The sequence below is a fragment of the Molossus molossus genome, unplaced genomic scaffold (genome assembly GCF_014108415.1).
Source record: "Molossus molossus isolate mMolMol1 unplaced genomic scaffold, mMolMol1.p scaffold_m16_p_9, whole genome shotgun sequence".
Classification (NCBI taxonomy): Eukaryota; Metazoa; Chordata; class Mammalia; order Chiroptera; family Molossidae; genus Molossus; species Molossus molossus.
This window is the reverse complement of record NW_023425403.1, coordinates 25,560,832-25,581,250: the sequence shown is the minus strand read 5'-3', so window position 1 is coordinate 25,581,250 and position 20,419 is coordinate 25,560,832. Positions and strand designations below refer to the sequence as shown.

At 40.6% G+C, this 20,419-nt stretch overlaps 1 protein-coding gene across 1 annotated transcript in view; it reads right to left on the bottom strand.

Annotated features, from left to right (window-relative positions):
* KCNU1 (potassium calcium-activated channel subfamily U member 1) overlaps positions 1 to 20,419 on the bottom strand; it is a 113,387-nt gene that overhangs the window by 50,517 nt on the left and 42,451 nt on the right. Inside the window, exons 18-21 of the mRNA XM_036249773.1 lie at positions 18,306 to 18,395; positions 18,071 to 18,168; positions 11,817 to 11,934; positions 11,122 to 11,230 (exon numbers count right to left, since the gene is read on the bottom strand). Of these exons, the coding sequence (XP_036105666.1) occupies positions 11,122 to 11,230; positions 11,817 to 11,934; positions 18,071 to 18,168; positions 18,306 to 18,395 (415 nt within the window). The remainder of the gene's footprint in view (positions 1 to 11,121; positions 11,231 to 11,816; positions 11,935 to 18,070; positions 18,169 to 18,305; positions 18,396 to 20,419) is intronic.

Below are 20,419 nucleotides of genomic sequence, written 5' to 3'. Positions count from 1 at the left end.
TTAGAGCCCTGGCTGGTTTGGCTCAGTGGTAGAGTGTCAGCCCCCGGACCAATGAGACACAGGTTCAATTCCAGCCAAGGGCATGTACTTTGGTTGTGTTTTGTCCCTGGACCTGGTTGGGGTGCGGGAGGCAACCAGTTGATGTGTCCCTCTCATATTGATGTTTCTTTCTCTCTCCCTTTCTCTCCCTCTCTCTCCCTCCCACTCTATCTGAAGATAAATAGAAAAATATACTCAAATGAGAATTAATTAAAAAAATTGATTTTAGAGAGAGAGAGAAACATTGATGTGAGACAGATACATTGATAGGTTGCCTCCTGTATACACCCTGACTGGAGATCAAACCTTCAACCTAGGTTTGTGCCCTGACCGGGAATTGAACCTGTGACCTTCTGGTGCATAGAGTGATGCTCCAACCAACTGAGTCACACTGGCCAGGGCCAGTGTTAAGAATTTTGATCTCATTCCTAAAGGCACCGAAAAACCATGGAAGGGAAGCAATATTGCCACATTTTCACTTTTGATACATCATCATAAGTATAATATAGGAACACACAGGAAGAGACAAGAGGAGACGTAGAGAGACTACGTCAAAAGGCGTTTCAACGGTGGTCTGGAAAGAGGAGATGGTGGCTTGGATTGGGAGTAGAATTAGAGATGGAAAAGGTAGAGAGATTCAAGATTTTTTTAGGGGTAAAACATGGTAAACACGAGAATTGATTGAGTTTAGTAGAGAAATCTGTCTCAGCTTCCTTACTCAATCAATTCTTTTATCCCTTATCCAGACTGCTAGCCCAGGTGTCAGGCATCTACTGATCTGTCCAGGTTCATTGTTCGTTTTGCCTTTTGTCTTTGCCTACCTTACCGTGTGTTTCTGAGTGGAGTGAACAGAGGCAAAAGTCAGGTACTTGGGAAAAGTTTTAATGTTATAACTTGATTCCCTAATTTGGTATAGTAAAATTGTTCCAGAATCCAGTTATTTTTTTCTACTTCTCCATTTCTTCTCACTTCTTTTCAACTTCATTGTTCCTATCATTACCACCTAGCCTTGTCCACTGTGATTCTGAGTGTGAAAACAGGCCGGCCAGGGGGGGTATTAGATCACGAGTCAAGACACAATTCAAAGAGGCCTCCTGTTACCTGACGTTTATATACCTGCGTGCCTGAGTACACACCCCACACTCCTGGGAACTGCGGTGTCATACCCAATCCACTCTCATCCTAGTTCTTGGCTTGGGAAAATACACCGAGACAAACACGATGATAAGATTTAGCGGCTGAAACAGTACAATGAGGGAGGGTAAAGAAGAGGCGAGAAGGAGAAAGGGAGCCTGGGGCCCCTCCGAGGTCTGGAGGTAGACGTGAGAATATCTGGTGAAACGGTGCTTCCCTCAGAACCTCTTCATTCCTGCTCCCTCCCAAGGGAGAAAAATAGTGTAGGTGGGAAAGTAGACTGTGAAAGACCCTCTGGAAGGGGGAATACCATCAGGATTTTTAGAGATTATCTGCTTACATGGATCATAAAAACAGATTTCTCCTGGGTTCTTCCTGGTCCCCAGTGTCCCTAAGGTTTACAGTCATCTGACCCAGGCCTTTGACTTTGAGAGACAGATAAATATTAACTGGGCTGGGATGGTTTCTACCCTATTTTACACTTTAAAATGTTCACACTTTCCCCCTAAAAATTTGCTGTTAAAAAACAAACAAACAAAACGCCAAGCAGACAGAATCCATCGGGAGTGGTCAGAGCTGGGACCCCTGGGTTCACTGGCTTTCTCACCCTACCTCGGAGCTTATTCCTGGTGAGGCTGAGGGATGCGGATCAGTCAATTCCTTTGGGTGAGGTGTGGCTACTGAGAAGTCTCCCTGGAAAGCTGAGCTCACAGGCCAAGCAGGGACTCGACCTGCCTGACAAATCCTTTGCAATTGTCTTTCCCTCTGAGCCATCTCTACATCTCTTAAAACTGGTCCACGGAAAACGGTCCTCAAAGGAATAAAACAGAATTCAAGAGAGAAAAAAGGAAAACACAGACATGATCCTAACGGCTGAATACTTACTCACGCTGTGGGCAAAAGCTGAAACCAGGGATCTTCTGAAAGATCCAACAACACTCAGATTGACCCCATCAGGGCAAAAGCCAGGCACCAGGCGTGGCCGACTGGGAGAGCAACAGACTATTTGGCTGAAGCAAATCTAACTAATCGGTACGAAAATGTTTTGCAGGCAATATTAAGAACAAGACATATTAAAGTGCTCTTTACTTGTAATAAAATGTGACTATCAAGGTATTAATCATATGACAACATCAGTAAATAAATAAAAACTGTGAATATTTTTATGTTGGAAGACCATTCGCATTGTTCTCAATTACTAAGCCACACGGATGGATTGTGATGCTACTATGAATCAAAGTCTGTAAGTTTGTTACTCTCCATTTCGGCTCCTGTAGGTATTCTGTAAATATATATAGCTGTAATGTATGTATGTGAAGGGTGTATAAAGTATAAATGTGAAAAGTAAAGCACATACATACATCTTTGCATATATGTGCATATACGTACATCTGTGCATATATGTACAAATATATTTATATATGATTTACTTTATTAATTCTTACACAGCAACACCAGACTTTCCCCCAAAGGTAATTTATCCACAATATACACATTAGCAATTCTAAAGAACATGTATTAAAAGTTTCTTCCATTATCTAAACTGAACATATTAGGAGAAGTTCAAGATTAAAAATGAAGCTTCTCTCATACTTATACAATGCTTTATGATTTTTCAAAAACTAGCTTTCCCCCACTGGTGCCTTAAATGCAGATAAAATATAATAATACCCACATTCCGTTATGAAGAAACCAGAAAGCAGAGGGCAGCAAACCCTCTGGATTACAATGGGCACCGGGATGAGAGTCCCAGCCTCTGGGAGAGGGGCGGAGCCGCACCTGCACAGGGACCAGCAAGCCCACAGGTGCCAGCGTGTGGGAGGGCAAGAGGCGGCCCCTGTGGCGTCTTGCCCCCACAGGGAGTAGAGGAAACTCCACATTTAAAAAAAAAATGAAAAGGGGTTATTTCTTGCCTTTACATAAGGATTCTCCATAGAATTAGATATAATAATGTACTCCTTTAGAGTGTAAAACAAAATAACGTTTAGAAAAAGTATTTAATTTCCACATTTGAAGGAATAGAACTATTGTTTAAAGAGAGACGGACTTGTACATAAAAAATGGGGATGACTTGGCTTTTTCCTGGGCTTTGGGGAGAGAGAGCAGGTTTCCAGGGAGCCAGGTTCTCTAGTTTACTTTTTAGCACTACCTGCAGCAGTATTTCAGAGGGAAATAAGTAAAATGTCTGTTCCTTTTCATTTGGCAGCAGCAGAGATCTCAGGGAAAATAAATAAATAAGTGAATAAGAAATATGGAATCCCCACGGCGTAATCCCAGGGCATGGAAACTCACTTCTCTTAAATGCCTCCCTCTGGCATAATTGACTTTTCATGTGCATTTTAATAATGATATTTCAGCAGTGCAAGAGAATTTTTTTCTTCTGTTGTTGTTGTTGTAAATTATGGTCGGGGAAAAAAAAGTGTTATAAATCTAATTGCATTTTCACTTATATTAACAAGTCAGCACAATCTCCCAGCGTGTTGACCGAGCATTCCAATATTTACAGCCGACCTAACTGGTTGTGGGGTGGAAGAACTGAGCGATGTTTTAACGTCCTGATAGCTGCTATGCGCTAAAAACAGCTGCTCAGGTGTAAAGCTGCCCAGCAACCCTGAAGTGCTGCCCCCTCGTTTGCCTTCATCCGGTGGCTGTAGAAAAGGACCGGACCCAGGGAGGGAAAGGGCTGTGGGTTCTGGAGTCAAGAGGAGAGCAGTTTGCTAAAGGTACCTTTTCTTAGTCCTCTCTTGGCAAGAAAGATTTTCCCAGTTATTTGGGAACTGTTACAAACTCTAACTTGTTCATAGCAAGTTTGAATGAAACGTTATAGATAACTGCATGAAAGCCAATAATCTATTGAGTGAACGCCCCTGATAGGTGATGCTGTCTCAGGATGATTTTGGTCCTATTTTAGATTTTCACTATCAAAGCCAGTGTGGTCTTTAGGAGCCAAGTATGTGTCTAACATAGGCTACAAATTCTTTTAGTCTCATGTCCTTAGAGAAAGGGCTAACAAAAAAGAAGCAAGTTTTACCAGGAAAAGACCAGACTGCTTCATGGGGGACAGGAGCTGGGTCTGCCTCTCACTCTCCTAAGGATGAGTCCTGCGGCAGCCTTGCCACCCTCCTCTTTTAACTAAAATTACATTTATCTCTAAGTCCCCTCTCTCTCCAACTTATGCTATTGGTGTACCACCACAAATGTAGAATGCTTGTAAAAATTTAGCAGAAAGCTGCTTTGAGGTGAGTCTCCAAATCATGGGTTCAATTGCTTTGTGGACAACGCTGTCCTCCGTATCGTGACAATGGCTAACATTTACTGAGAGCTTGGCCAAGAGTCTCACACTTAATCTTCTCACTGGCCCTGTGAGATTCATACCACTTGTTTTACAGGTGAGAAACCTGAGCCACAGAACAATAAGGGACCTGTTCATGATCACGTAGCATGGAAGTCAAAGAGCTGAGATCTGACCCCTGACAGCCCACATGGTAGTCAGAGGCCTGGGTGCCTCCTCCTTGATCACTCTTGTTGTAGCCTAAAAACAAACATGCCACAGCATGCAATAGGCTTTGGGGTGTGGTACTGATGCACCCAGGAGACCTTTACTGAATGTCACCTAAAATCGTTACCTCCCCGTCTGGTTGATGCCTGAAATGTCCCAGTTAGAGATCTGTTCCTCAGCTGAAGTCCTGGATCCCTGATCAAAGAAAAGCTACCCTTGGAAGGGTTAATATTTTAAACTTTGTTTTTGCAAACGATGTTTCAAATCGATGTTGATGGGGGCAGTAAGTAGCTAGGGGTGTGAGTCCCTGGGAAGGGTGACGGCAGAGTGTCAAATGGAGGGCAGAAATTAAGAATGAAAAGTCTGAGGCAATTGCCGGCTTCACATTTTTTTCCCCTAGAAACTATCTGTCATGTCCTTAGTCCTTGAATAGTTTTACTTAAAAACAGTGACTGAGCTTCACATAATCTTCACCTTGTCTTGTCGAGTTGGCCTTTTATATACGACCCTAAACCGACAAGATCTCATCCCTGCCTTTTAGAAGATTATACAGAAGAATGAGAACATGCAAAAAAACTAATTATTTAATGCAAATAAATATACACACTCAGCAAATGATCTGCTGTCACACTGTAATTTTTATTCCTATGTTATGAAGGCTGCTCCCTCGTCTTACCACCCAACTGAATCAATGGAAATTTCCATAACCACAAGTCCTAGGAGAATTTGACTTCATTTTTCTTATGACCTGTCCACAGAATCACAAAGAGGTTTTTAAAAGGCCTTTGTCTCTCCTTTATTACAGCCTCCTAAGCTAGTCAGACAGACAGGGTGAGGACGACGAGAGTAATGGAGGGACATGTTGAGTTTTCTGTGGTATTATTCTGACACTTTTATGAAGCCTGAAGGATTTTTTGTCTTCTATTTTCAAGTAATAATAATAAAATATTGTTTTTTAATTTAAAAATTTCATTTATTCAATACATACTTGATGAATTGTCCCTATATTTTATTTTGCTAGAGTTGTGGTACATTGCTTCTCAAAAATCCAATTTTTGCCTAGGTAGGAACAAGACAAGAACTGGAAAAGAGGTATTTAGAGGGTCTAAAGGAAAGTACATGTTCAATTCTTTGAAATTCTTATTCTTCTGTATTCTCTGCCACACTAGCCTTTTTCCTGTCTTTGGAACTCAGGTTGTGCTTAACAAGACCGTTTCTGTATGTGTATATGTACGTCTGTCTCTGTCCCCACCCCCGTACCTGTACCTGTAGCTATATATGAATATATATTGTATTATTATTTTCTTTGGACTTTGGACTGAAACTTGATAAAATGCTTATTAAATTTCATACCAATGGTATGCTTTGGATTTCGTAGTTACGGACTATATTTTACTCAAGTAGGAAAGTGTACGCTTGTCGAGACGGAAAGCCATTTTAAAAGCTTAAAATGAAAGAAGGGGAGAGAACTATCTGCTCAGATCTCATATGATTAGTTTCTGTAGAAAGTTCAGACAGATGTGTATGGATAGAGAAAAACCATGTAGAGCAATTTCTCTCCAATATTCTGCCCCTGGAAAGACCTGGAAGCTGGTCCTCAGTAAGATTCCAGACATCACTGAGGCTGAAAGATGGTGTTTCTCTTGCCAGGATCATCTGGGGCACAGGTTTCAATAAGATGTGCAGAGCTGAAAGTAACAATGGAGAAAGGGCCCTGTTTCATTTCCTAAGTAAACTCTGAGTGTGTGTGTGTGTGGTGGAGGGTATGAAAGTGAGCGGTCACTGGGACAGACGTCTCAGGAGTCCTGCCTGGTCATAAAGTCCGCAGGGCTGGACAGGGTGAGCCGGAAGAGAACAAATCATTCCTCCCAGTCGGATGGGTTTCTCGTGCCCTGGGGGTCAGTGTACCTTTTACACTGATATGCTTCCGGCTTGCAAGAGGACAGGCTGGCAGTCCTTCTCAGTGGACTGTCGTATGCTCAGCAACGAGGGCCCCAGGGGATCAGTCGCGCTGGAAGGCACTGGGAAATAGCCCAGGAAGAAGCTGGAATTGCCATGAAAGAGCGTTCTGGAGAGAAATGGCCAGCTCTAGGCAGAGTTGGGTGTGGCAGAGTTCACGAACCAGTGGGAGGCACTGCATCGCAGATCTTCACTGAACGCCAGGTTGATATATTTTAGGGAGCCAATGGCCTATGGATGGTGTGTCGTAGACAGTGAAATTTCGCAAGGTCTCAAACTTCAAACCCTCTCCCTCTGAATGTGAAAAAACTGGTTGCAAAGCATGGAACTCTAAGAGCCAGGGAAATGTTGACAGAGGGCTATGGGGGAATAGAATAATAGTGACATGAATCGTTTTTTACTTGCTCAATTTTTATTGTGCTAGGCGCTGCATAAAAACGGAATCTGTTCATCTCATCCAGTCCTCACAATGACAATTCAATTGTTTAGGATCTAAAAGGATTTCAGTTTTGCAGATGAGAAAACTGAAGCTTAAAAGCTAAAGAGAATGGTGATCGAGGGCTCATGCCTGCTGTAGTGACAATGCTCAGGTCTGATGTTTGTGGGCACCTTGACCTTTAAAGAGCTAAGGCTGGGTTGGACATTAGAAAAGAGGGAAAAAAAAAATAACATTCATGGTCTCTGGTATCTCTGGAAGAACATGGAGACTATAGAGAAGTTGGTATTATAAATATGACCTTGACTATAAACTTCACAAAGACACAGTGGGGAAGGACATTATGTGGGAAAATATGTTCAGATTTCAATATAGTTTATCGGAGTTGAATTAAGAAGGCCCACTAGGAGAAAGGCAAGAGAAGGGCTGATATGCCCAAAGAAGACAAACTTTTCTATTAGAAAGAGCTTCCTCTCCTGGCCCATATCTATCATACAGTGTTTGGAATATATGCCCATCCTTGTTTCACTGAATAGATATCTATCAATATTTACCTGAGTTCATAAACACCTGCTTATAATTATACTGAATGACTTGATGTGGATATTGTGTTATTGGTCAGTCACACCATACCATGAATGAGTTGTATCTAATTCTTTTCTTAATATCTAATTAAAACCAGTTTTACTGAAGAAGTGAATTGTGATAAAGAAGAGGAAGAGAATGATATTTGTAGAAAAGGTAAAATCGGCAGAACCTCCCCTTAGCTCATCCAAAGTAGGGAGACCGGAATAAAGAAATGGGAACCCAACAAAGGGGTTCTAGGAATGGTTGAAATGCATTTTCTTTATCATAAAATTTTGCATAGATCTTCCTTGGCAGGTGTGGCTCGGTTGGTTAGAGCGTCATCCTATGCATCGAAGAGTCACAGGTTCGATTCCCAGTCAGGGCACATGCCTAGGTTGCAGGTCAATCCCCAGTAGGGGAGCATATGGGAGACAAGCAATTAATGTTTCTCTCTCTCTCTCTCTCTCTCTCTCTCTCTCTCTCTCTCTCTCTCTCCCCCCTCCCTCTCCCTCTCCCTTCCTCTCTATTTAAAATCAATAAAAAATGTTTAAAGTTTTGCATAGGTCTAATTTTATCATTCTGAAAAGGAAGAGAAAACACTCATCTTCTCTCATATTACATAACCCTTTGATTTAAGGACACAGAACTCAGGTGAATAGAGCTAGTGTTCATTCCACAAATACATGTTCAACTACATCTATTAAATAGACTTTTGTGTGCTAGTCTAAGAACCTAACTGTTATTTATAACATTGCTTATACTATGGGAAATGAGGACCACCAGGCATGCCATGGTATATTGGGCACAACTTTTATATAAGTTATAGCTGTCTGTATTGCTTTAAGTACTAAAAACAGAAAATTGCAGTTTCTGAACTGACCAGAAAACCCACTGTTGGCCTGAAGATAACACCTTTAAAAGCATCGAGTCCACTGTCTGTAAAACTATAAATAATATTATGTTGATCTGGGTATGTGAATTTAATACTATTAAAACATCAAAAATGGATCACAAACAGCACATATCGCACACTTGACATTTCCCCTCCAATAATGCCTTTTCGTCTCTATTAAACCATCTAGTCCATTGTATCACTCATTGTTGTTACCCAGGACGTATGTTTGCCATTTTGCTGGCTGGAGTTACTTTTTCCCTTAAAATTAAAAAAAGAAAGAAAAATAAAACAAAAAGCCATCCTATTTCATAGTACAAAGTGGGAGCAGGATCTGTCATTGATCCCATTAACATTGCATTTAAATCAGCTGAGCTAACCAACTCCATTGATGAAGAATTACAGAACTTCACCCACCAATGGTGCTTATCTATCTAAGGGTATGCCACTATCTAAATCAGCAGTATGGCTCTGATTAGTGGTTTTTCTTTTTGTGTTTGTTTTTTTAAGTATTTTTTTTTTTATTAATTGATTTTAGAGACAGGAAGGGAGAGGGTGAGAGAAACATCCATCAGCTGCCTCCTACACACCCTCTACTGGGGATCAGCCCACAACCCAGGCATGTGCCCTGACTGGGAATTGAACCTGCAACCTCTTGGTGCACAGGACAACACTCAACCAACTGAGCCACACTAGCCAGGGTGACCAGTGTTTTTCCCTAAGCCTCTAGTTCACGTGAACACATCTTGCTTTTAAATTTAGAGGTACAAGTGAATTAAGCATCATTTATCTCTCACCTTATTTAGAGGTTTTTAAAACATATTCAGGGATCATCCAGCCAGATGTGAGGCTGATGGGCCCAGTCTGGATGGACTAGGCCATGTGGACCAATCCTAGTGATAGATGCCTGCTTTAGACCATTTCCTTATTTATCATAGACAATGCGGGAAGTAAAGACAACGGTAAACATACCAATATGTTAAATTATTTTGTTTTTATAGCTGTGTTAAAGAATAGTGGGGAAAAGTCAGTGAAACTGAATGGCTAAAATTACCTTTAAGGATTTTTCTGTGGCTCTGATTGTCTACGAACTGCCAGTCCTCTATCATTACAAAGAAGACATGGCAAAGGACAGATGAAAATTTAAACACGATTGGAGCACTTCATGTGTTATTACACATATTGTCTTTATATTATCCAAAAATGTTTGCAATTTGAACAACTTTTGTAACAACTTTGCATTAATGTAGACAATGTACACACACACATACACACATGCCCAATATCCATAGCAAAGAACGTATTCTTAAACAACTGGAAACGTCATTTCTCACACCACTCTGCCATGATTTCTTCTCCTTGGGCTGGCACATGGGAGGTGCATGTTGGTACCATGCCTTGCCCACGGCATATCCCACAGCGGAGCTGAGATTCCCACGCTCATCTACCTTCCCAAATCCCATCCAGCTTTCCTTGACCTCTTCCTCCTTTGACCTTCTGCTGGAATCATCAATGCAACACTTGAAGAAATGCTGCCTTACTTGGCCTCTGGTTGATTTTATATTAATTCATCTCCTTTATCCAAGTAGATGGCCTAGGAGTTGCAACGCGATTGTTATATCTATATCTAAAGACACTCAAGCACAGTGCCTACTTAGCGCATCGAGGAATTCAATACATATCTATTTACCAACCATTTTAGAAGAAAAAAAATTATCTGCAAATCCTAGTGTTAGTCTGTAGCTGTTTTGTTGTCATGAAAAGTGAGGGAAAATATAAATTCACAAAATTTCACAGCACCTTTTCTTTAAATAGTTTTTAATCCTTTCTCACAGATGATCTCAGTTTTACAAAATCCTGGACTGAAAGGCAAGGAAGGGTAGAAACTAAAATTCCTGAGACTTTTATATTCCTCTTAGTGCACACACGTAGTGGTGGTGCCTTTGGTGGCTCGGACGATGAATGCCTGCCTCTCCTTTAGAAGGGTACAGTAAGCCCCCATTAAGAGTCCCATCAATCCAGAACCCTTAACAAAAGCATGAGTTTTCACATATGAAAAGAAAATAGGTGAATTATAGCCCTTCTGGGGTGGCTCAGTGGTTGAGCATTGTCCCATGCACCAAGAAGTGGCCAGTTCGATTCCCGTCAGGGCACATGCCCAGGTTGTGGGCCCGATCCCCAATGGGGGGCATGCAGGAGGTGGCCAATTGATGTTCTCTTTCATCGATATTTCTATCTTTCTCTCCCTCTCTCTCTGAAATCAATAAAAGAAATAGGTGAATTATAGCAAAAATAAGATCAAGGATTTATTTCAAAATCCACACCTTTAGAAGGCTCTGCACTTATTACATATTCATTCCAATTTTGTACACCTTCCTAGATATAATAATTGATAATTTCAATATTAAGAAATATTTAATGAGCACATACTCTCAGCCAGGAATCAAGAAAAGTGCTTTAAACACCTAATCTCATTACAAAAGTCCTATAAAGAATTCATTATTATTCTACTCATTCACGATATCTAAACTGAGACACTAGATGTTCAGCAACTCTCCCAAGATCACACAGCTTGGAGCCAGCACTTGAACTTGCCTTACGCAAAGCCAGAACATGGTGATTGTGCTCTGCTGACAATATAATATTGAATGGCCCATGATCGCATTCCTCGGCCATTAAAGGCTTTCTTGGTATAGGACAGATACTAAAATTGCAATGTTGCCAACACATGACAGAGTTATTCATAACGAAGTTTAGAGTAATAGAACTTTTAGATCAACCCTTTATTTAAAATCACTAGACAGAACTCCCTCCCCCTCCAACCCTGCATTCTAGTTAATCAAAGATTTAATGTATTAAAGATCTGTAGGGAGAAAGAGAGTGAGGTGGGGGGAGATTTACTGACTCTATTTTGTAGATTCTGAAACAAAGACAATTTCATCATCAATTTGTTAGAAATGGGGAATATATTAATAATTTAAAAAGCCACTTGGGAATAGTTGAAATGTCATCCCAACCCACATTTCTAGAGTGACTGAAAGGTGATTTGAAAGAAATGGGGTACACAACTTTTGGTTATCATAGGTGTAAATGATTTCAGGTCTGTTGTGGGAGGTATGTTTACTTAGCTTAATGATATTGGGAGAAGTAAAGATGAATTTATTTTGTGAGAAACAATTCCAGTGGTCTGAACAGGAGCTGATAAAGCAAATGTTCCAGTTTAAGTCAAATTTTTATTGCCCTGAAATTCTCAGAGGCCACAGGAGACCGGGGTTCTCTGAGGCTCTTACCTGGTGGTCGAGCTCAAGGCGCTAATCCTCTTTAGATGTGAGGATGGAAAAGGGTCAAACAGTTCTGGCTCACTGAAGACCTTCGGGGCGGTGGTTGTCTTTACCATTACTCTTGACCCTGCAATAGTACAGCAATCTTAGTGCGTTGGCATAGTATCTGTTCCTAGGAGATTTTGAAACTTACTGTTGGCTGAGACATTTCCAGGTCCTTAACTAGGGAGAAGCTGGGGATCCCTTAGCTACAGACTAGTTCTAAAAGGACCAATTTTAGAGGACTCTGTAATTTCCTTCTATAGAATTGAGAGTGAGTGGAAAATGTGAGGATTTCAATACCATACAGTATGCTTCAAATAAGCACCTACTGGGTTGCTGCTGTATTTTTCTAGTCCATCATTCCTCTCATTTCACCCAAAAGCATTGCATCTAGGGAGTCTTCTTGGTACAGGCAGGGTCTACACTATAGGACTCTAAGAAAAAAACCCTATGCAAGTCCCCCTCTCCCTTCTACAGATAGCGCTCATGTTGCAATTCATTCTACTCGGCTACTGCCTCCTTTTCATTTTTTCCTCCATGGCTTCCTTTATTATTAATTCCCAAAACATTTTTAAAGTTCAAAATCTGGAAATAATGCAAGAGCAAATAACTCTTTCATCTGCAGAATGGGGATAATACTGGGACGTCAGAGGGTGATTGTGAGGATAAATGCAAGAATATTTCAAATTTAATAATTAAATGAGCCACATGGAGCTGCACTGAAATGGAAAAGGTGACACGTGAGCCATTACTTCTGCCTGCATGCACATGTTGGCATACAACATGCCATTCTTATTCCAGAACCCACATTCGGCTTAGGAGTCCTTTCAACACACTGGGATAGGAAGCCTTTATCGGTCGATTGGCACTTGGTATTATGATAAAAAAATAACCTCCGGAGTAGACATCATTGCTACTCCTCTTCCCCCACCCACCCAAGTAGAGAAAAGAGACATACATGGCCTTTACCTCCAGTGTTAAGAATCATCTCAGTACTGAGACTACTCAGAATGGGGAGTTCATGTGGAACAAGGCTTTAAACCCATATACCACCAGGCTTTGGATAACGGCAGACAGAAAAAGCCACAAGAAAATCTTGGTATCCCTCTTCTTTTGTTGTAATTCTTTCTGAACCACTATAATCCATGGAAAATACCAACTGAGTTGAAGTGCACCTTCTGGAAGAAGAGGGATGTCCTTTGGATATGTGATTTGTCAGCTTAAATCATCAGTTACTGCATCACCCAGGTGTGCGAAGAGCCAGGTTTGGCATAAGATTGCTCCCTACCTGTAATCCTCAGAAACCTCCACTTACATATGGAGGCTTGATGGGGACTTTCAGTTGACTGATGTTTCCTTACTTCGTGGTTACCTTTTGCCCTGGGGGAATGGCCCAGGGAGGGAACATCTGAAGAAAAGTCTGAGTGAGAACTAGTGCATTACCAACTGTCAGTCTCTAAAGGCCAGCGGCTTATTGCATGTGAGAGAAGCTGAGCTGTGGGATGTGAAAGGCAACATGCTCACACTGGCTCAGGAACAATGGCACTTGCGGGAAGTCTCAGCCTTCTCAAAGCCTACCTCTCCAGCCAGCAACATTTGCCCGGTACTAAAAACAGAGTGTGCAATTTTTGCTAAAGCTTTGAATCTTTCTTTGTGTCATTCTTAATAAAATGTCTTCTGAAAACACATTAATGGTTTGTACAATTTTGGCAGCTTTCAGAATTATCGAAGTATGTGCAGGTATGTGTGTGTGTGTGGGGGGGGGGGCCGGGGGGGGAGCAGCCTGTATGAGGATTGAGGAAGTCTCTGGCTATGTGCTGGTGGCCTGAAGGTAAAAGGTAAATTGGTACATATGATCTCTTTTGGCCCTTTCCAATTCTGAATTCTATAATCCAAATGACTTTAAAAAATGTCGAAAAGTGTTCTCTCTAGTAGGGTGCAGACAGGGCAGTTAAGAACGAGCAGCAATCTACTGTTGCCCTTGACCCCAGTTTCTATGCTGCTTTGGACATTTTGGGACAAAGCAAAGAATAAAATGAAAAAGGAAGACAAAGTCACCTCTCTTAAGTTATTCTAAAACAGTTTGATCTTTTTATATTTATATTTTTATCTATATATCTATCTACAGCTGACAGTGTGCGAGTAATTAGTTTTTCATATTTTAGGCAAGAAAAAAATGGAATAGATTTTGCCTAACACTGTAGCTAGGCTGATTATATCTTGCCATGACGTACCATGACTTTCCTATGGATATTCTTTAAAAGTTTTCTGAATAAAGCATTAGATACCCCAAAAGATATGGCATCTAAGACCTACAAATGATAGGAAAAAATTGAAGTGCTATACCTGGCCAACATTATAATTCTCTCTCTCTATTTTTCAAGAAGGGATTTCCTTGAAAGCTACGTGCAAACATTATCCTTTTCTGGCATACATGATAAGACCACATATTAAGATATGCCCCATATATGATTACCATATGGATAGCAATAATTCTACTTTCTATTTCCCTCAAGAAATCTTACGTGTTCAAACGAGTGAAAATAATTCCTGTATTATTTGGGTAATTCTGAATCTTCTCCAATTTACTAAGTAGCTAATTTGGTGCAATTATTCATAAAATTTTTATTTACCGATAATTGTGACACACCTAAAAATTGATATCATGTATTCTGGATAAGAACTACTGCTCGTAGGAGCTGAGGAATCAACAGGACAACAGATCCAGCCAATCTGTTAGTCTTGCAAAGGTAAGGATAACATTTATCTATCTATTTATTTCTTTATATATCCATCCTGACCAGAACTTGATTTCATGAAAATCATTATAGCCATGAAAAATGGCAGGATTTGACATGAAAAGAGGCTAGATCCAGGGAAACCAGCTAGAAAGCTACTGCAATCATTAAGATGAGAAGTAAAAGGGGCACAGCTGAGGTGGAAATGGACAATAAGGACCGAAGAATATGGAGCCCCACAGACAACTGTAGGATTAGAAAGAGCAATAACAACTGTCCTGAATATAGGAATTCAAGATATTTTGGTATGTGCTTTGTGGACTTATTATCAAATTGCTTTTCTTTTTATTGGAATTCAGTGGGCATGTGGTCTTGACCGTGCTTTAGAGGAGAGTCACACAGAAACACCTTCGACTCTCTGCTACCTAAGGCCGGCGGTACAGGAAGAGCTCTCCCTGGACTTCAGAGCCGCGGAGCTGAGCCAGTCTGGGGAGAGGAGCTGGTGGAGTCATCAGGGTGACACTAGCTGCTCTGATTCTTTTCTTAAAGGGGTCAATTATTCTTGGATGTTTATGAAAAAAGTGACCCAGGGCCACACCTAAAGAAAACTGTGAAGTGAGGTTAATTCAAATTTGGGTTACCTATTCAAACCATTTCTAATTCTTTTCACACCCTCTTTCAGTTTCATTTTCATAATTCCTCTCTCTTTTAGGTATGAGTCCATCACAAACATTAGCATTCTGATGAGAATGTGAAATAGTTCCCAGGAGGTGCCACAACTTTCCTGAGGGCCACGTCCACGTTGTCCACTCCCTCCCCTCCGTCACATACAATGATTCTCAAGTGCCCCTCCTTGCCCTGGCTGCGGACCTTCTCTAAAACCACGGCCATTAGAAATTTCCACTTGAAACAGCCGGCAGTGAGCTCTACAGTTGGCACTGGGGAAGTTCCTGCCCGATAACTTATCAAACTCACGGAAAAGCAGAAAGACAATCATGCTCCTGCCCTGAAGGCTAGCCCTCTCAGTCTTCACGCTCTGCACCCCCCAAAGGAAATCGAGAAATGGGTCAAAATAAATATAATCCACCAGAACGTCTCTGCCAATTTTTATTTTACCTGTATTTCATTGATTAGAAAAAAAATAATGATGCTTTTTATGTTCCCATAGGTAATATGATAATTAACATATATGTGGTACTTATCATTTGCCAGGCACTGGTCTTAATGCTTTTTATATTAATATACTCCACTAGTATCCCTTTAAGTACTAATATTGTCATTTAACCCTCTGAGATCTGTAACCTCGTCGTCAACATTTTGCAGAAATATGAAGCATAGAGAGATCTTAAATAATTCGCCCTAAGTCACATAGCTAGTAAGTGACTAACGCCGAATCCATGTTCTACTAACCACAGCAACCTGATGCCTCTCTAAAACTCTGGATTATGAATTTAAGTGAAGAACCTCTGCTGTGGTTCTAGTTTTAAAAAAGAAAGTAATCAAAAGTAGAGGGATTATGAATCATAAAATATCACAGCAATTTTCAACCTCTTTTATCTCATGGAACACATAAACTGACTACCAAAATTCTGTGGCACATCAAAAAATATACATTATGCCGATCTAACAAAAAAAAAAACAAACAAAAAATAAGGTCTAATTTTGATTCATTCACACCAGATGGCTATTGTGTTGGCTGTTATCATTTTTTTAAATTTGACAACCTAATAAGGGAAAAGAAGTAAGTGCCCCTGACTAAATAGTTAGGTATTGCATGTTTTAAAAATTCTTGTGGCATACCGGTTGAAAATCGCTCGAATATCAGAATGGAAAAGGGCCACAGAGGTGATGGGAACTTCCTAGTATGGGAATGATGACACCGAGACCCCAAAAGGTAACATGTTTTCCCTCAACCACAGCTAAGGAGTGGTACAGCGGTGGCCAGAATTCAAGTCTTCTGCAAGTCTTCACATTTGGTATAGCAGGAGGAAGAAGCTCGTGGGACCGAGCAAACTTAATTAGCTCAATAAAGTGGTACTTATTTGAAGGGAGTAGACTCGGGATAGATACCCTTTATCTGGCCCTGAAATGTGAAATAAAGTCAGTCAAGTATCTATTTCAGCATCCATAGGTAAGTTCCTAAGTCCTTTTTTGAAAGTTAATTCTCTGGGAGAATTTCCAGATATTATCATGACTTTTAAACCTGTTAAGGCCAAGCAGTCAGCTTCTACAATGATGTCCTCTCTGGCAACATGTTGGCTAGAAGGAACTCTTGGGATTCAAATTCACTCGCCAGACCAGCGAGCATTTCATGGTACTCTGCTGCCATCATCTGGCAAATTGAAGTCAAGGACAGTGACTCAATACCAGATTCATAGAGTTCTGAATCCAGTGGGGCAGGGTTTATAGGGGTGGTGACTGAGGATCAGTACGCAGCAGGAAGAAGAAATAATTCTATTATGAGAAGAATAAAAAATTCTGAGGAATGTGATAACTACATCGAAGCTCAAATGTTATGTTGTAAATTGAAAATCTCACTAATTTATTCCTTTGATACTATCAAATACATGTCATAGAAGTGGGTGAACATTGGCGTACATACAAATATGAAGGGAGAGCCTTTCTCTTTAAACAAAAGCATTTCCATCTTTATACTGGAGCAACTTCTTGCTTTAAAATATTTATAGTAAAACCACACGTAAAAGTCAGCCAAATAAGGGGTGATTACTCATTTTTATAAAACATTTTTGATAGCAGTGCAAGTGTATGAGTGTGTATAGTTTATTTGCAAAAGTTTTATTTGTACATCGTATTTATAGAAATATGTCTACTGTATGAAACCATGCTAAATTTTCACATTGTATAAAGATATGTACAATTAGATGATACTTGTAGCATATCTTATCCTTCTTATTCACATCTTCTTTAGTGGACATTTTCCTAGTCAGCCCCATCTATGGCCTCAAAAAAATATTCGTATTGTCATAGAATTCAAAAAGAGTCAATGTTTAATTTTTGAATCCAAAATAGGGTCTTAAAGCTCATTTAATTAACAATATTCTTCAGACTGAAGCATTTTAGGACATTATATAGGAATAGTTATTTATTTATTTGTTTATTTTTTCTATGCTCCAAACTGTCTTAGAGTCCCAAAGGGAAATTGAAAGATTCAGAGAAAATGGAGACAGGGTTGAGACAGAGTCTTTGATTTTACACGAGCAGCTCCTTGGACCTGCTCCTCAGTGAATCTCCGTTAGAACTCATTTGCCTGGCCGGTGGACGAGCTGAACTAGACAACCAGTCAGGTTGCTTTCAGCCCTCAAAGGCCGATTGTCAGGTCTTATATGCACAGTGGGGGAATATCCGCCACTTCTTGGCCCAGTTCAAATGGGCATTGTCCTTTAAAGGATGGACCCTCTCCTCGTTCCTTGGCCACACCCCCAGAAGCTGGGCTGAGGACAGCCAGATGTAAAGTGCAGTTACCTGGGAAGTGTCGATTATTCTTGCTTTTGCAGCAACATTTTCCAATTAGCTCAGGAGAATACACATCACTGTGACAGGTGGCACAGTAAAAGAAGGCTCTGGACAATGAAAGCAAATCAAGAATGACTTATGTGAGGCTTAACACTAAGGTAGCATGGCGCTGACTCAGTCCGCCTGCCATTAAGTTGTATGTGCTTTAGGACTTTCTCCCTGTAAAGTAATAAAAAGAAATTACCTTTTGACATCCTTTGCAGATTCAGCAATAAAGAATCCTAATGTGTTCTTATGCAGCCTAACCTGCGCAGGTGGATTTAGTAACAGACCACTAGAGACAAAAAATAAAAATACAGTAAGTTTTTTCCTTCAATAATTGTGCCGATATTTGGTGTTTCATTCTGTCATTACCAATGGATCCTCTAAGTTGCAGAGTTACCAGGACTCAATCCCCTTTCACTGCTAAACATGGCAGAAAATGTGAATGTGACTATATTTGATACTCATTGCTGCTAAATACGCGCAGGGAAGCCAGGACACAACACGACTGCTGAGCTGCGAACACAGCTGAGCTAAGGCTGAGTTCTTCCCTGGACGGTGTCCTGAGTCTGAGATGGTCACACCAGCTCAGACGTATGAAGGAGCCTTGATGACTTAGGCTATCCATTGCTATCGAGGCCAAGGCCACACAGCTGCTGGACTTGCGAGTGGTGTTCATCCCTCGCCTACTTGACCTTTAAAATTAGATTAGTCTACTGTTCAGTTGTGTTAAAAAGTTCCTTTCATCTGCCTATACATTTTCTGAACTTGCATACTTCTTTTGACTTCATATTTGTCTCCTGGTGGCAAGATTTATGAGAGCAGGAACATGAATTGTTTCTATTTCTACATTACTTGAACATTTTGATTTTCGATTTTCTTATGGTTTGTGTGTTTGAAAATGCTCTTATTTCAGACGTGATACTCCCTGGTGCAGTCCTCTCCTATGACTATAGTGGGAGTTCCTCACATTTCCCCCGTTTATCAGAGCTCCTGATTTACTCAGACCTCTAGTGTGATAAGGTCTGTAACCGTATAACTCCCCGCACTTCATCTGCACGAGAGAAGCGTCCCTTTCCTCCTTTAAGACGCTCCCTTTATACTCACACTGGAAAGAGGTTAAGTCTTAATTCTGGGAAAGCTGCTGCTCTTAGGGGACTCCAAGTAACTTGCAAGCGTTAGAGACTTACAAAAATAAAAGGGCTTGCACAATGCCAGAGTAGAAAGTGCTGAGTCGCTATGTTCAGGTGATTATTACCTGAGACACTGGATGGCATTTTCTGAGTATTTACTGACTGGTATGAATGAGTAGGATGCTTGCTTTAACTTTAAAAGAGGAAGAATATGGATTTGTGCCTCCTACCCCCAATTTCACTGGTTAATGTTCACTAGCTAGGAAGCATACACTTAGTTGATTCTTCATATCTCCTTGTTTTTTCTTTTTTAAAGGAATGATCCTCTGAACTCTTACTAAATATTTAGTTATGCAGATACTAGTTGCATTTGAAAGAAGAGGTGAACTTTTGAAGGTTTTTCTTAACTGGCATTATTGCTTAATTCCCCTCCTCATTAATCATGACCAGTTGCTTTATTACAGAATGTCTGCTACTGGAACAATCTCAGATACTATCTAACTGGGTCAGGTCCAACTTTATCTCCTAGTAGGTGACAAATTATTCCATAAGACACATCTTTATGCTTGTCCAGGGGTTTTGCAAGTCTTAGAGTATATTCAAGTGTATCAATTAGAAGAGAAAATAAAAGATGAGAAAGAGGTTTCCACCAGTGTTTCAATAAACTCGCCTAAAGCCCAGTCACTGAGATGCTCTATTTTCTTCCACTTCTGTATGGCTGTGGTGGATTTAGTACAGCTCGGTGATGAGAAGCTCAGCCCCTGGAGCCAGACTGAGTTCAGATTCCGCCTCTGCCTCTTAGACGCAGTGTGAGCTTGGGAAATTAGTCAACCTTGCTGGGCCTCAGCCCCCGCTGTAAACTGGAACTAATAGTTGTGCACATCTCACAGTGTTGTAAGGACTCAAGAGTTCATGTAAAATGCCTACAGCACTGTTGGTCATGAACCAGCAATCACGTAAGAGATCTGTCATCAATACCTTTGCCAAATCAGGATTTAATTCCTTTCATTCACCTGACTTTTGGGTGAAAAACCAAAGTTAAATCTATGTTAGACCAGGCACCTCTTTCATTGTGGGTAGATGTGTGCTTGACAGTAAACAGCACCAGGATTCTCAAATAGATGTAGAAGTTAGTGGCTTAATAGATACTCATGCTTCTGGTCTATGATGTCCTCATAGTCAT